This window comes from Macrosteles quadrilineatus, unplaced genomic scaffold (assembly GCF_028750875.1).
Source record: "Macrosteles quadrilineatus isolate MER2022 unplaced genomic scaffold, UCM_ALF_1.0 Scaffold_5__1_contigs__length_97177068, whole genome shotgun sequence".
NCBI lineage: Eukaryota > Metazoa > Arthropoda > Insecta > Hemiptera > Cicadellidae > Macrosteles > Macrosteles quadrilineatus.
This window is the reverse complement of record NW_026542598.1, coordinates 80,544,997-80,563,295: the sequence shown is the minus strand read 5'-3', so window position 1 is coordinate 80,563,295 and position 18,299 is coordinate 80,544,997. Positions and strand designations below refer to the sequence as shown.

Genomic DNA, 18,299 nt, shown 5'->3' with positions numbered 1-18,299 from the left:
TTAACTTTGACTTTGAACTATAGTACAACTATCCACCACTGTGGCGTAGTGTTGCGCTGTCCGCTGCAGCATGGCCTTTTTTTCTAATAGGGCCTTTCTCTAGGCCAGGATTTTGAGTTGTAGAATAAGGTAACTTACCTTGAAGAAGTACAAGTAGGCTGTAGAACATACAGTAGAGACACTGAACAGACAATGTTCTGTAAACTCTCTTCACTTAACAAAGTCCTCCAGGGAACGAATTATCGTGTGTCTCTTCTAAATGTTCTACGGCCACCTGTACTTTTTCAAGGTAGCTGAATCTTCCTTCTACAATTCAATATTATCAGCCAGTAAGTTAAGTTACAATCTGTTCGTTTTCGTACGTAAAAATTATAAAATAATTTTTTTTTAAATACAGAAAATATAATAATTACAATTAATTGAGGGCATCATTGCGTTGTGCTAAATCAAATCGTTAAACAAAACTAAAATCAATCTGCAGAACACTATAGGTCAACTAGTTGGGTTGCGTGCAGCAGACTAAGTGAAATCAAATCACGTGCAGTACGGGAGTATGTACACTTTGATATACCAACCAGAAGATGCATATTCCCCGGGGTGCACCCAACTGCCTGCGTAAGAAAATGTGCATTTTACTATTGCGTATCTCATTAATATAAAATCAGGCTGTGTCGGTTCAAGTCAATGGTGTACATTGTAAAAGTTTTACGGGTACAGTTCCACAGAGAACCTATGATGTATTATTTTTCATTTGATTTAACTATCGATTAAAATCTTTCGCTCAATGTTTGATTCTTTGTTATTGTTATGGATTTTTCAAGGAATGGACCTCGGGTCACTCTTTTATGCTTAAGCGTATAGGTTAGATTTAGACAAGTCAGATTATATCAGTTTAGATTAGATAGTTTGGATCAGTTTAGGTAATGATAAAGATAATTTCAAACAACTATTATTTACACAAATTGATTTTGTTACAAACTTGTGAAAAATATAACACAAATACAAATTGACATATTTGTAGATTTATATCTTAAACAAATTATATAACATATCAACTGAATTACACAAGCATAAATTTAACCAATACATGATCCAAACTGAACTGATGATAATGTCTCCACCGCCACGGGGGATCATCAGGATTTTGAAGCGATCGCGTTAGACAACAGTGACGTTTCCAACTTCCGTGACAACGTGAGTCGATGATGATTCTACACGGCCGCGAGAGATGAACAGAGATTTGCTGCCATCGCGGAAGACAACGATGACGTTTCCTAGTTACAATTTATCATTGCTCCATTAATTATTTCTTTACTTGAAAAATGCCCCATTTTCTCAAAATACTTTATGGAAGGACAAAGACAGGGGTTGGTGTTGTATAACCAATCGATTAGAACATTTGGTAAGATTTATAAAATAAATAGGATTGGTATCGAGAATCAAACATTGATTTTTTAGGTAGGCCTGTCGGCTTTGTATCGGTATTGGTATTAAGAATTGATAAATTTTGGTATTGACACATCACTACATATATCGATATTACATAGCATGAACAATGTACAATACAATACGTATCAATCTAATATTTCATCCGATAATACATCGTAGGTTCTCAGTGAAACTGTACCCAATGAGATTGAACAATAACAACTTAGACATAATATATCATCATATCACAACATTCCTGGACACTGTAAGAAGTGGATTGTTTATTTAATTTAATATGAGTGATCAGCTGGTAATTCATAGCTTTGTTACTGAGTAAAATCAGCTGTTAACATTTCACATTGACAAGTGTTCAAAATTTTTCATCCTCACTGTTGTTTCATTCAAGGAAATGTAGTTACTTGTGAACTAAGGCAAACAATTATTGAAATTACGTAACAAATGGTAAACTGTCAGACAGTTTACCTCTAAAGGCAGTTTATGATAACAGCGCTGTAAGGGATGAAATTAGTTCTTGAAACTGGCAATGAACTATTAACTAATCTTAAACTATGAATTGAATTAAATATTTTACACTACAATTTGTGTCCTAATGTTTCAGGCAATGCCTATTTCTTAACATCATTATCTGGATGGATTAAGCTCAACTTATTTGAGTTCTTTTTTCCCTAAATATTGGTGTAAAAGAACATGAAATTTTACAGCAGAACCCTCTACCAGAGGCTAAAATTAAACTAGGTTCTTTGATACCCCAACTGGAATTTTTGATCATGGAATTTAAATCTCAAGTTCCTTCCATAGCAAACACTATTATTAGCCTACTACTTGGAACTCAGATATAATCATCTGTACCCATTGCAATGACTACTGACGTTGTCCCTCATGGTAATCTAAGTTCCCACCCTCGCCCCTGACATACCTGTGATGTCCGCTCCCTCGTCCATCTCACCCAGGGCCTCTGCGTCTTGGAAGCTGAGCTCCTGGTAGAGGGTGTTGCCACTCCGCGTTTCTCTGTAACATTTATGACGTAATTTGTAGCACAGATTGAGTGCAGTTTAACATTTTTCATATGGCGTTTTCAAATCTATTTTTGCGGAGAACGTGTTTTGACATTCAGGCTACCATCTGGGGTTCAACAATTGTATCTTGGCTTAGTCGGTATTGTAGCCGCAGCATTGATTAGTCGTAAAAGACATTCACATAGATTTTGAGACAAAAATTGTATACTTGTCACTGGACAAACCTAGCCAAGAAACGTTTTAACCGTGGTGAGTCTGAGGCTCAGTTGGTTGTGGGACAGACCCGTGGCAGCAATTCTGGGTTTGATCCTGGTACCAGTCACTCCATGTTGTCAGTTCATTTCAACTACCCTAGTCTGTACTGTATAGGACTTACCCCTTATTATGCTTGACATGTTCCATGTACAAGCCTCAGGAGGCCTGTGTGGACAAGCAAATGCAAGGTTAAACGTGGGAGGGGAAAAAGCTAGTGTGACAAGGCAAAAAAAATTGGACGGAAAACTTTAATTAAAAACATTCAATTTTTAAAATATCAGCCGCTTGTTCCAATATACAAGTCTGTACATCACATCTTCACACGGTAAAAAACTATTGTTTCAATGCATTATTGCAGATATTTTCCAAAAACTAGTTTCAACGATTTTTGGGATTTTAAATCAGAGAAAGTACCTAAAAACAAGAAAACAACAGTTAGTAAAAATTGACGGTAGAGGAATGGACATGTCTGCACAAGACAGTGGCTCAAGCGAAAGGAATAAACAACTATTACTGTATAAGTTACATTGACAAACCAATGGTGTCTGAAGCAATGTGATCAAAACTAGCTAATAAACTCCAAGACACAACGACCGAGTTCCTGTGTTCAATGAATAAGACAAAACAATGAAAAAAATTCATAAACATTTAAAACAAATCATATTTGATCTGTAACCCTCAATAATATGCTTGGTGAATGAATGAAAAGTTGTAGGCCTACATAAATTTTTTTAATAGAAGATTCTAAATATTGGGGGGAAAAAATGTCTAGCTAACAATATAGCATTTAGCATTTTAGCATTTTAGTGAGTCGGTGGCTCAGTCGGTAGCGTCGCGGACTTCGGGCCCAAGGCAGCGATGTCGTGGGTTCGGATCCTGGTCACTGCCGATAACATTTTATCAGTACAGTTCACCTTTGTACTGTACCGGCTCACTCCTTGCTTTGCTGTTAACGATCCACGCACGGGCGCTTAGTCTATGTGGACGGGCAAATGCAAGGTTAAAAGAGGCCGCCAACCTCTTTAAAAAAAAAAAAAAAAAAAAAAAAAAAAAAAAAAAAATTTATACCTACTGTAATATTGCAAAATTTTGTCCTAGTAACTTTACTTGCAATTCTGTGACGTCAGATCTAAAATAGTAACCGCTTCCATTATTATTACTTAGACGTTGGTGAATTTATCTTATCAATTAGGTAAGGCTTCGAATTAGAAATGATATCTATGAATCACTACAATATAAAAACGTTGAATATCTTGAAAGCTATAGTTTGATGACTAACATGTAGGCTACAGATACTACATATAAATATTTGTTGTGGTTAAAAGGGGATTTTGTTGTATTTACAAATTGAATAAAGGTTGATTTGAATCTGACGAGTTTTAAAATCCAGTTTTCACAGTCTATTCAAACAATACTTACTATTTATAAATCAATCTACTTTTAAGGGCTTCTGTCACCCGAGGTCCTGGGTTCAAGTCCTGTCAGTCACCAATGACTGGCTTTACCTACGTGGTCATGACATGACTATTCAGGCCTAGTCCTAAGCACCAAATCAGTCAATCCAAAACGTAAGGGGAGTGGGCTGGTGATGGTCTAGTGGTAAAGCACTATTCGGTGTCTGAGGTTACAGGATCAAATCTCTCCATTCAACAATGGATTTAACTACGTGACGTAACTACCCTTTGGCTTTAAGTAATGTTGAAAAACTATTCTTGGTTGGAGCCTAGCCCTTGTATGTAAAATGACACAAACAAATTGAAAACTAAATTGTTTCTTACCGTTTGGTATGAGAGCGGCCAACGGGGGTGGTAACAGCAGGAGGAGGGGCTGGTGCGTCTTCGGACAAGTCCTGTATTGGACTGCCATCCTTAGACACAGGACTGAGTGTCTCGGACCATCCCTTCTCCGACACATGCATGGACGGCTCCTCATCCATCTCCTGTGAACAAATAGGCCATATGAGAGCTCATGGTCAAGTTTTACTACTCATAAGTATACACTCTGAATATTATAGATGAATAGTGTTAGACAAGTAGGCTACTTGAAAACTGTAAATAGTGTATTAGTGATAGTCAAGAATCTCGATCCATAAGTTTGATCCTGCTGTAGCCAAATATTTGTTCCAATAGAAAATATCAAAACTGATCTATATTATACTGTCCACAGTGTAACACACAAGTGCACATAGCACATACTTATGGATATTATGTATTTAAGTATTTATGCATTATAGCACACACAATAGCACATAGTCTCAAATTTGATTTTTTCCTTAGCTTTGCTATTGTAGTGTGACACTAAACTATGGTACACAAGTTGTCCTTTTAATTTGGTTAGAAAGTTAGTGTGTTTAACAGAAATTGATAATTTATATCTTAGTCGGTGGCTTCATTCAAATTAGCTCCAGGGTGGCCACCAGCTCCCTGGGAAAAATTCACACATTTCTCCTGGTTAAATTATTGGTCTAAATTTCCAGTACCCAATCACAAGAAGTCTGAAGTTCCCCAACATTTTTGGGTCAAGTTGTATGCTCAAAAGTTAACAAGTTAGTTGCGATCGTGGGTAATGTTTACAGGTTTGCCCCAATCATGGGATACGATATTAGGAATCATCCCATTACCACAAAAGATGTTTTCAATTTCATCATGACTGTGGAAGATTTTTTCAATATATATTGCCTTGATTGTGGAAGACCTTCTTGATTTCGCCATGACTGCAGAAGATGTTCACGATTTATCACTGACCACAGAAGATGTTCAAGATGTTTTAAAATCAGGTTATACTTGAGCTATCTAAGTTTCATGAGCTTTTACACAAGCAAATAAATTATGTCGCTGGGTGTTAACCCTTTTAAATTTGTTTTGAATCCATACTAGCCTACAACAAAATTACAATAAAAATCTATTTTCCCAGCCAAATTTCCAAATTCACACATAATTTCCAGAATTTTTCGTCTGTGGCCATCCTGCTTTCATTTGTAGTCTAAACTGGCAACAACCTAACATTGAAATGTAATGTCCACCCGTAGCATGTAGCATTGTACATACCTGCGGCTGTAGTTCATTACGCAGACTAGTGAGAGAGTGGTTACTCTCAGGAGGAGAGGCAGGAACACCAGAAAACTCTCCTGGACTACCAGCAGGTCGTAGTGACACAGCGCTCTGCTCCAGGGACTGGAAACCGAACGAAACTGGACCCGTTGACCTGTGGACAAGAAAATGTTCAATACAAATCTAGGTATTAAAACAGGAATAGACCTTGTTATAGTAGCTTGAAAATTTGCTTAAATTCTACGCTAACAAATACGGTTTTGATTTGAGGATTGGTCAGTCGAGTACTGAAGTGGAAACATAATCAACCATTTTTCAAGATATAATTAAGCTTCCAAGTTTGAAAAAAATTCTTTAAGTATTTTTTATCAATAGTGCCACATCTATCTGAAGTATTTATCTGTGCTAGTAAGCCAAGGCGATATTATTAGCACATACAAAACTCTACATAGCAAGTGGAGAATGGGCAATACAGTCATTGAACAGGAAGGCGGCGAACATCGACTCCTGCAGCATTTAACCTTGAGGCACCTAACAATTCTTCCCCTGCATCTTATATAATATCATTTTATAATGTATAATTAAAAGACACAGTAAAGGATAGGTATTATATCATATTTACACTTCTTTGAGGGACATTTTGTCCACACAGTATTGTTCAATAGCTTGTACACATACCTAGAGGTGTATAACCATAACATGCTATACTGGTGTTACGTCGAGGAAGAATGGACTGATATGACTAGTTGACCCAAGACAATCAAGCAGTTTACAATACCTGTTAAGCTGGGATATTCCAAGGTTCCCAAGTCGACTCCGACCAGAGACTTCTATTCTTTCCGAGTTGCCCATGATAATTTTTGTTCTCTCCATGTAGTCCATATGGGTCTTGAACAGTTCTGTATATCGTTCATGCAGTTTTGAATATTCCTTCTTCATTTCCTGTTCTTTCTCTTCTAACCTGTATACTGTAAAAAATAATTTTGTTAATGACAAATTTTTGAAATTGGTAAGCAAAAACGCCCTAAATCACATCCTGGAAGGCCCAGGTTGTGATGACAAGATGAAGTAAGAAGAAACCTGAGAAGAATGGGAAGAAGAGAGAAGGAAGCAATGGATCGAGAAATCTGGAAGCAGTGTGTTGGCGAGGCGAAGTACCTCCTTGGGTACCAAGAGAATGGCAGTACCTAAGTAAGTAAGTAATAAGAGTAGACTAGATGTTTCAGACAACTATTATACATTACCTAAAGATTATATAGGCTAAGAATTTACGCTTTTTTATTTTAATTTTTTCATGCCCCACCTTCACATCCTAGGACGCTTGGTTCTGGTCTCGAACTGTTTTACACATTACTTCAGGCTAGTCCTAGATGGTCGCAGCATTATCACAAAGATAAAATCCATTGGTGATGGGCGGGATTTGACACGGGACCTTGGGCTATGAAGAAATCTACCACTAGACCGGCTCAACCCTTATTATTACTACTGCCGCTCATTGTCTAGTCGCCTCCCTTCCCAAACTATAGCTGGCGACCCTTGTTTCGTACATCATGTCGATTGATCAGTTAAATAGTTACAGTGAACCTCTTACACATTAAAAAATCATTGTTTATCACCAATTTTTTTCAGTTAAGAGTTTTTCTTGAAAGTTTAGACATTGTTTACGCTTGTAAAAATCAAGCAACTATTTAATAATTACAGTCAAAACAATCCTGAAAAACTTTGACTCCTGCTTAAAAATAGCAATGGTAGCCTGTAAGTAACTCTCAAATTGACTTAATACTTGGATTTTCAATATGTTTTTTGCTAATGTTACTAAATTTTCCACCATTTCATTATTAAACTTATCCAATTAAAATGTCTTGATAGTTTGGCATTTTTATTGGTCCCTTGGTTTTTTACTCATCCAAAGTTCCACTGTACATACCAACTCATCGGTTACATAATGGCTTGTAAGTAGCTCCTGGATTGCTCATGCTAATTAACAAGCTTTGATTGACCTGCCTAAGAATACATTATAGTCTACTTATTCAACAGGTTCTGCAAGCTATGTACGCAATTGACAGTCACTTTGTGTTTTTCAAAACCGCTGATGTGAATGGATCTTGTATTTCAGTTTATTAATTATATACAATTTGAAATGTTTTAGTTTTACATATGCCTATACAAAAACATTAGTTTGTTTTAATTTTATAAGATAGTGTTATCAGATTATTTTTGTTAATTTAAAAACGCAACTATTAAAGACTACTGCTTGTGGTCGACTGCTGCTGGGGTAAAAAATTCAAGAACTTAACTTAATGTATTTTTTACATGATTTCTACTGTTACATACATTAGGTCGTGTACATTACTGACATTAGTTACAAATCGTTAGTAAAAAAGGATGGTTTGAAGTCAATTGAAAGATTTCTGAAAAATCTGATTGTTACCCAGTTTTTCCTTGGGTAATCCATATTCCTACATTACTGCCTGGTAAATTAAGCGACTTATCATCAAGTGATGTCATAAGAATTTTTTTTCATATAGGCTACTGAAATGAAATGAAATGAAATGTGTTTATTGTCCTTAGAATTTTCACAAATTATTGACAAAGTCATACAACTGCTAAGGTTTATAGCATAGTCAGTTAATAAATACAGTAAGATACAATATAGCTAACTACATAAAATGAGACACTTTACAATACACATTTTAAATATTACAATTGAATAGGTAATCTTAATCTTAAGAAAAATTTGTGGCATTGAAAATAATGGAAGTGATTAAACCGCATAACCAACAAAATCCAACAGTAAATAATTTGGTCAATTCGCAAACTCTTAACTCTACTTAAAAATTAATACCAGACATTTCAAAAAAATCATTTAGAGAATAGAATGGGTTGTTCAAAAGCCATCTGTAGAATTTTGTTTTAAAAGTGTTTTCAGGATATTTTTGTATTAAATGTATTAGTTTGTTGTATATTTTTAGTGAGATTACAATATGGCTTTTAAGAGTTTTAGACAGTCTGAAAAGATCTATGGCAGCAACGCTTTTATTCCTAGTATAATGAACATGAGAAATTTGTTTGATTAAGTTGGAATTTTTTTGAACGTATGATACAGAGTCAAATAAATAAATGTTAATCACTGTTGGAATTTGTAGCTGAATGAACAGGGGTTTACAGTGTTCCTGTTGGGGTTCATAGGATATAATTCTAACCAACTTCTTTTGTAAGACTAGAATTTCCTCTATCCTACTGCAATTGCCGTAAAATATAATATTGTATCTAAAAATGGATTGAAAATAAGCAAAGTAGGCTGTTTTAATATAATTTTGATCTATACAATGTATTAGTTTAGTCATAAGACAAATTACCCTTGAAAGCTTAGAACTTATGTAATCAATATGAGGTCCCCAGGAAAGAGTCTTATCCAGATAAATACCAAGAAATTTCACGTTGTCTACATAGCCATCCAACATATTTAATTCACACGGTCTAAGGCGAAAAACAATTTTTTGAGTTTTATCTTTATTTAAGAGGAAGCCATTAGATTCAAACCAGATAGAAGCTTCATTAATTGAGTTTTGAGCTAACTCTTGAAGTTGTTTAAGATCAGGATTAATATTTAAAAATGTTGTGTCATCTGCATACAAATAAGTTTTACTAGTTATACATGCTGGGAGGTCGTTAATACAAATTAAAAATAACAGAGGACCTAGAACAGACCCCTGAGGCACGCCATATTTTATTTTTAATTCTTGGGACCAGTCTCCATCAATATTGACTTTTTGTGTTCTATTGTTTAAGTATGACTTGAAAAAAGAAAGTGGAGTTCCGTTGATACCGTAAAAACTTAATTTAACTACTACTAACGAATATTTTATGAATGAACTTCATTAGTTTGAGAATTGAAATATTAAATTCTGAAAACCATAACCATAATTACTTAACACGACATCGAAATGATTTACAACTGCCCATTCATAGACTTACCTCACTAGAAACCCTTCCACAATACCTAGGGAAAAACTGTATAATAAACTGCCTGATAATATTAAATCATTAGAATCTTTTGAAAAATACAAAAAAGAAGTTACCAAATTGCTGCTTAATAAAGGGTATTACAAAGTTGATGATTTTTTAAATGATGTATATATTTGATTTCTTAGCATATTGTATACCGTAGTTATTATAGTTTTATGTATTTTAATTATCCATGACCATTTCACCTGTTTCCCAGCTATGCTGGACCTGTAAAACGTTATGTGAAAATAAATGATTGACTTGACTTGACTTGACTTGATTAAGCAATTATCATACATCTGATGGTTTGGGACCACCCAGGCCCCACGGTTTGCATGTGATGTGCACCGAGAGATGATTGTGCAGCTCAACCTACCTTGATGATAAATTTTTCTCCTCCATGCATCCCCAACAAACCTAAAACCTCTTACGTCCTTGGGCCCGGGCCCATTTATAAAAGCAGTCCTGGAACCACCCCCAAGAGGTTTGGAGGCGTAATTCCACTTAGATAAAACTTGAAATGATAAGTCTGTTGGTCTCACGTAAAGAGAACGTTCTGAGTATTTGAGATACAGTATCCTTAATCAAAAATCCAATCAATATTATATTATTGATTCTATAAACCTCTCACCATGATCAGAAGAGTTCTTAGCTTTCAGCTCCAGCATCCTAACGATGGACTCGAGACTCTCGATTTTCCCCGTCAAGTCTTTTCTTTCATCCTCCGTCGCATCTTCCACTTCCAGTAGTTTCTGAAAAAGAAAAGTAATTTACTGTAGCCTACTTATAATACTTACAGCATACAATAATTTAACCTATTTTTAAATGTTCAGGATACTATTTAACATAAAAGGAAAACTTAAGAATAAAGAGTCTAATCATAGACAAATAGAATAATGACCGTCAGCTTTTCTGCGGTTATTCTGGCGCCCACATCTAGGATTGCAGTGTAGTTACGGCGCACACTGCTGCAGGGTCTGCTGATAGCATAGGAGCCGACAACGACAGCGAATCGAACACCGAGTGGCACATCGCAGGACCTTCCTTTGACAGTCTATATTTATTTTATTTTTCTATGGTCCAATACAATGTTAAGATTGTAGTACAGTACTTCTATTTGAGTTATTAAAATCAAATGATTAAAATCATAGCCTAAAATGTTCAAAAAATACCTAATGAAAATCTAGGAGACTATATAAACTAGCTAGGTACATTAAACCTATTTTCAGTAATACTTTCTTTGATTCTGATGTTAAAAACTTTTATTTATTCTACTTGGCTGTAGAAAACATTTTAGGGTATATAGGGGTTTAATAGGGAGATTTTTTTAGTATAACGTAGAAATGAAATTATTAGAACATTTCACAAACTTAATTATTATAAAAGATTTTATTTTGAAAATTGTGGAGTTTCAATCACAACAGATGAGAACCCAAATTCTTTTTTTTACTGGCAAACTGCTACACTAATTCAAAATAACAAACATAATAACAATTTCAAAATTACATCATCACTAAATGTTCTTTAACAGAACAATTGTACAAGTTCAGGAAAGGATTTTCTTGAAAGTAAACAAATCGGAGTAGTATTTTAATACGAGGGGTGTAAACTATGTCAAAGTCAGTGAGCATACAACTGCATGACTTGTCGAGAGTTAAATTTGTCTATAATTATGACTCAATGTTTACTTATAAATGACTCGAGAGTTAAATTTGTCTATAATTATGACTCAATGTGTACTTATAAGTGACTCAAATTAAAACAGAAGACACAGATAAAATTTGTATATACCAGAAGCAAACGTTACATTGTTGTATGTAAACACAACAATACAACTCATTGTATTAATGTGATAGGTATTATATAGGAAAACCCCAAGATATATATGAAGCAAGTAGGTCAATACAGAGCAGAATTGGAACACTAATGTAAGTAAATGGATTAAATCAAATTACAAGGTCCGTTTCACACAACATTAGTTGAATTGACACTTGTTGTCTATACCTAAGACTTATGTAGCACCATATTTGGACTTGCCAAACCCCAAGCCAACAGTAGGTTTTCAGACAATACCTTTATATTATTGATATAATTATTTTCCTTCTAATTTTATTCAAATAGCTTTGCAGTTTAGTTAATATTTTCACAATTTAAATGTAAAAATTATTTTAAGCTACATTAAGTTTATTTTAAATATCAACAGTTAAAAAAATAGGTACTGAGATTAAAGTCATGTTGTACAAATACAAATTGTAAAACATCTTTTTTGTTTTTGCTTTCCATTTAAAGTCTAATAAAAAGATGTAAAACAATTTTAGTGTTTACACAAACAAACCAAGCCTGAATTAGGAGATACCTCGAACAGCTCAAAACTTGAATTTTGCTAGATAGCTGTGTGGTTATAGTACTTTGTCTAACATACTAGAAGGGGTAGTCCTGTGAAAAGCCAGTAGCTTTTTGATGACTCAAAACCGAACCCAGCTAACAAGTTTACTTATTCTCGATAAGAATAAAATAGGAATTTTTTTACAGCTTTTTGGAATTCTCTCCGTAACCATTAAGCAACGCCTCAATAAAGCTTTATTTGCTTTTTTTGAGCTCTACGAAATAGTAGGCCTATAGAAAGAAATTGCAAAATTTTATGTTTTGGGATCAAAAATGACGAAAAAATGTGTACCTCTCAATATAAATATATAGAATTATATTTTAAAATATAATTTTGAGTTCATAATTCCTATACATATTGCTATATATTGGCTATATTGTTTTGATGCTCAATAATTGTGTATTTATCAGCTAATGAGTTTTTATCAACAAAATCAATAACTAGGCTCCCACAACGACTAATGCCCAATTTGAGCCACCTTCCTGCCCCATTAAGTATTGCCAGTAATCACAAGTAGCCCACATGGGAGATAGCTCGGGTCTTGAAGGTCACAAGCAGTCGCCTCGGCTTACCCTCATGTGTGTAATCAAATCAATTTCAAATCCATCCAGGCTACCAGTATCATAAAAATACTTATCTTGTTAGGCTCAGTAACGCTGAGAAATATTGAGGCATTTACTCTTGTAACCAAAGAAGTATTTATATACGTACTAAAAATGTGTGACTAAAAGAATCAGCCCTACGATTCTATGTATCATGAGTTGTCTAACATAACGTACACAAATAAAAATACAAGTGTAATATTTTGGGTGAATCAAATAATAATCAGAATTTTTTTATAAGTTCTCCTTGTAATAAACGTAAATAAAACAAGGTATATATTTGTTTAAGAAGTTTTAATCATTTTTTTTATATTTTACTGTGCTATTTATTTTTAGTAATTTATGTACCATAACTTGTATTATATTATTGTTTATATTATTATATATATTATTATTGTATATATTTAGGTACCTAACTTGTGAATTATTTATTTAACAATACAATAATAACATACAATGTTACATTTAATTCTCTAGTTACTGACCCTGTTGAACAATTAATTATTGAACTTCACAATAAAGCTCTTAATTCTTTATATTTTTTATGTTTAATTAGTGTTTGGAACATTGATATTGTATCCCTATTATAAAACATTAGCCTACATGTAAGTAAAGGATAAAATAAGCCCACGGTCCACTTTTTGTGTGATATGAGAAACAACTAATTCTCACAACCCCCACTAATTGTTCAGAGTACGATTGGGATGAGCTATTGTTATATGCTTTGTTAAAATAAGAGTAGTAAATAAGACTGCTATGAAATAAACTATGCTTCAATGTAGTTTAAATTATATTATTTTATCTGGGAGCTACTAGGGTAAACAGATATAAGGAATCATAAAGATGTTATCAATAGACAACATATCACTTAGATAATAAGGTGGTCCTACCATGGCCCGAATCTAAACTCATGAGTTGTCTACCAAACAAGTAGTTTGTAAATCTTTATATTATTAGAAAAATTTAAATTTTCTACACTAGGCCTAAATAGAAATATTTATAGGGTACTGCATACGCTCATTATTATTTACGATGGACAGTGACGGTTCCAAGGGGGGCAAAAGCCCTCCCCTTCCATTGGACCTTTGATATATAAATTTAAACATAGATTTTGTCATAAAAACAATAGTTTGAGAGGTTTTTGGACACAGTTCTAGACGTTGAAAAAAGTCACCAAACTGATTTTAAAACAGATAATTTCCCCCGAGAATGAACCCCCAAACCCTCAATAGCCCCCCCCCTCGACAAGGTCATAGAACCGCCACTGACGATGGGTGTTACAGTCACCAGATTTCATTAATTAGCATAAAAACTGTTTTTAGTGCAAAATGTTTTAATTTAGGCTACCTACTACAATTTTTTGTCAATATCCCTCCATAAAACCCTTAACAATAATACCGAAACCCTACCCAGGCTGACGCTAACCAAAACCCCCGGTCTGTAAGACCCCATTTGAAAATAATGGACCCAGCTTAGAAACACACAAACCGAAACCATGGGCCTGTGAGACCACCCCTTAAAATACACTAACGCTGGGCATGTTATGAACAGACAACCTGTCAAGGTCACGGTACCCAGGCAAAATGAACAAACTATATCAACAGCTAGGGAGGAAAAGTGGGGAAGGTATTGGGGGAATAGAATCCCCCAAGTAAACAGTGTTGCCAACATGCGTTTGTGAAAATTCCCGTAGGCCTGTCAGACCGGGGTTTTGGTAAAAGTGTTAATTTGAAATGCTGAACCGCTTAAGTTCAGCTTAGCAAATAGCCTAATGAAGACTAATAAATCTGAACAGGGAGAGCCATCAATGATCAATAAAACTTGTGGTTGTAAAACTTGAAATATACAGGCTGAACATTTTACAGGATGTGAGTCATTTCTGTTTAAGCTATTTAAGCTAAATTAGCTTTTCTATAATTTTGACTTGTGAAAGGGTTGAAAGGGTCTAAAGTGTTTTTAGTTTTTACTATCGGTTCTCAAAGGTAATAGTTTGTAATTTAATAACATTTTTTTCACCAGGATGGATGAAAAAATGTCATTGATCCAGCAAAAAAACAAGGGTTTTTAGCAATATCCAAAGCTATAAATCTAGTAGTTTGTAAACATAAACAGTCAGTAACATAGAACTGGTATTTTTCAAATGTGTAGGCCATCTTAGCCTATTTAGAACAAACACTGGAAAAAGCTGCATTATGCTCTGAGTTGGGATTTATTAAGACTGAATGTTTATCTTATATATTTGTTTCTGTCCACCCCGATAGAATTTTTTACGTCTGAGAAAATACCCTATTCCACACTCCGGATTTAATCTAATGGATCTTGATATTAGCTAATGTCAAAAAGTTATGAAATTGACCTCCTAGGCCTACTATAACTTACTAACTGCTATATTAAACCCTTTAAAAGTGTCACAACAAGAAATACCCCTGCCGCAGCAATCCTGTAGACTGAGCAAATTTTTATATCTGGCTGGATTTCTACTAAAATATTCACTTAAAAGTGTCAGATTTATTTCCTATTTAAATAACATTAATTTTAATTAGTACCTACTTAGGTTTACTACAACAGGAAAGATATTGAGGTGTTTTGTTTATTGAAATGTTAAAAGCTTGGTATGGAATAAAAAAAATGCCAAATTTGATAAAAAAATATCCATAAACAAGCAAACTACAATAGTTAAAAAGTGAATTCTCCATAACAATAACACATGGGAATTTTAAATTTAGGCTACAATTTTTAAATTAGCCTAGGCCCTATCTCCATTTTTAATGGTTAGGCATACAACAATGCTTCAATAAACAAAAATTATTTATTTTTTTAAGCTCTACAAAATGGTTTGGAAAGAAATTGTGAAATTTCGTTAGTTTTAGGGTCAAAATGGGAACAACTATTTTTTGTCCCATGAACGGTTCCCATTAGGTATCTGATCATGCTGGTTTGCCAACTCGTTCGAATAAACATAGGTTTACACGTTTGTACCAAATTTAATCCAAATCGGATCATTTTTGCTCGATTTATCGCGTTAACGGACACATACACACACACACACACACATATATATATATAAATCTGAACGGAGGGTGTTTTTTTTTAATTATTTATTTTACCGGGCAAAGTTAGGGCCACATTAGCCTTTCTTACAATTAATCTATATAAGTTTCTGCAGAAAATGCTACATAACAAGTTAGTAAAATTGTTTTTTTGCAGAAAATATTTCTGTAGAAAAGTCAACAACTTTATTATTTGCAGAAAAATTCTCCGTTCTGCAACAGTAACGCTACAAAATGTCATGCAAAACAAAAGCTGCGATGTCAATACTCCGCGCATCAATCGTAAGGAAGAACACATGGAATAACCAAATTGCCAAAGCCATTTAATGTAATAACAGTAGGCGTTTTTGGACCGATACAAGCGTTTGAAAACTTATTTTTAACCTATTTCCAAGAAGGCTAGATATTAATTAAAACTATCACACACACGGTTCATTAATACGCAGCTTGGACCAAGTGAGCCTGCATAACATTTTTTGGTTTTTGCAAGAGTCTTTTGCAGAAAGTTAAAAACGCTCTGCTTTGCCGCCTTATTCAGTAACAAGACTACAAGATCACGCCACTCATCCTAAACTCATCACCATTCATAAGTTACTTGGCTTAAAATACCTAGGTACCTTCGTATGGTCGCCATTTCATTTAAAAGTATTAAATTATGAACTGCAAGCATATATGGTAAGAAGACATTAGGTAAGTAGTGATCTGATCCGAGTGATTTGTAAGTAAGTGTCAAGTACTTAGGCTACAAGCAGAAGTAAGAGTAGTGTGTAAATGCAAGATTTGCCGCCTTTGTTTAGTTGAAAATTGGGACAACCCCCTCCCCCAGGATTAACACAGACATAAGTACAGGAAAAAGGGACAGAAATCAGGACTGCCCCGACAGAATCTGACAGTGGCAACCCTGCTTTAGGCTATTAGCCTAATTGAGTAGGATAATGTGAACCCACAATCCAATGTTTTAATGAACTGTTTTATCAAGTAGGCTAACATAAAGTATAAAATATGCTTAAGGTAAACCAAAGTAAATAATGTAGGCTACCTGTTCTGCTGTTTTCCTCAATTGCTTCTCCCTTTCATACTGGGTAACAAGCTGTTCATTATCCTCCCTCAGTAACTCGAGTTCAACTTCGTGTTCTTGGTTTTCCGTATAGGATAGATCTAAACATTCTAAAACGTTCACCACAAGAGGCATTAAATCTTTCACTACATCTTCGTCGTATTTACCAATCATTTTCTCAAACTCTTGGTAAATACTGCCAGCCAAGGACTGGACCTTCTCTGACATAACAACATGAGAATCTTCATGTGTCCCATAGACGGTTTCTGGCTCCATTTCAATCATTTTTAATAGTATTGTTTAATATATTTACCTATACGCTAGTAGTAAAGACCAGGTTACAAATAATATAAACATTATTCATTTATATAACGCGTACAATGACTCACAAACACCATAGTGACATTTCTCCAGATTCAGATTGCTGATTTTTCTTTCCATTCAATAACCAATTGTGCGTAACAAAACATATGTTCTCTTCCGACAGCCAAGTGCACCAACATAAAAAATGTTCAGCGAAGGTCCTGTGAGATATATACTCATTTATGCGTTCATGTAAATATAAAAGCTCCAGATGTTCGATTATTTATATAACCATAGATAAAACATACTCCTCAAGGATATAACCGTAGATAAAACATACTCCCAACTAAATCAAAAGTATTAGTCACAACTGACTGGAAGAGTACTTAATTAATGTATCTGAAAATCATACCAAGGAGCCGTCCATATATTACCATAGATAAAACATACTCCTATGTTTTATCTATGATATTACATAACGTGTTTTTCGTCATTTTCTTAACACCTCTCTCCCCCTCGCCTGTGAAGCTGAATCGAATCAACACAAGCTAAGGCTGCGTTTTGTGGGGTACGGGAACAGTACTAGTAGTATGAAATCTCGGTAAAATTTTCTTCCGAAGTAAAAAAGTCTTTAATTGGTTTTGAAGTAATGTTATTAATAACAACACACATTTTAAGAACAATATTTGCAGTTAGTTTGAACACAATATCCAATCAGATTAAAGTTAACAAAAAAAACGTTATTTAAAAAATCTGCAAATTGTATACTAAACACTCCTCATGAGTTACAGTCTCTCTTTACTGTAGTGTCACTTTTTTTAGCAATATTTACATTACTGTAATAAATTTAGCAGTACAACTAGAACTAATTCACATTTATCTTATTTATTTGCCATCGTATTTAACCACCAGGATGACTGAAGTGAAGTCATTCTTTCATGTCCTACGTCGGAACGTCTTGGAACTAGACTATCAGTTCAAGCCCAAAAATTAAAAATAACAAAATTTAACGGATATTAAACGTATGTTCACCAAAAGGACAATTTCTTAAATAATTATATCATTTAGGTACTTTCGGGGAAATGGGTTTTTATAACGATTATTATGAAAACCCCCCTCCACA

The 18,299-nt window shown here is 34.3% G+C and overlaps 1 protein-coding gene across 11 annotated transcripts in view; it reads right to left on the bottom strand.

Moving 5' to 3' along the window:
• LOC128994342 (C-Jun-amino-terminal kinase-interacting protein 4-like) overlaps window positions 1-17,296 on the bottom strand; it is a 63,760-nt gene extending 46,464 nt beyond the window's left edge. For 6 of the 11 annotated variants that reach the window (XM_054418824.1, XM_054418832.1, XM_054418826.1 and 3 more), the window contains exons 1-7: window positions 16,856-17,296; window positions 10,410-10,530; window positions 6,549-6,738; window positions 5,768-5,924; window positions 4,499-4,659; window positions 2,366-2,457; window positions 576-611 (exon numbers count right to left, since the gene is read on the bottom strand). In XM_054418824.1, the coding sequence (XP_054274799.1) occupies window positions 576-611; window positions 2,366-2,457; window positions 4,499-4,659; window positions 5,768-5,924; window positions 6,549-6,738; window positions 10,410-10,530; window positions 16,856-17,158 (1,060 nt within the window). In that variant the 5' untranslated portion in view covers window positions 17,159-17,296. The remainder of the gene's footprint in view (window positions 1-575; window positions 612-2,365; window positions 2,458-4,498; window positions 4,660-5,767; window positions 5,925-6,548; window positions 6,739-10,409; window positions 10,531-16,855) is intronic. The other 5 variants (XM_054418828.1, XM_054418831.1, XM_054418829.1 and 2 more) reach the window with 1 other exon arrangement.
• Window positions 17,297-18,299: the final 1,003 nt, after the last annotated feature.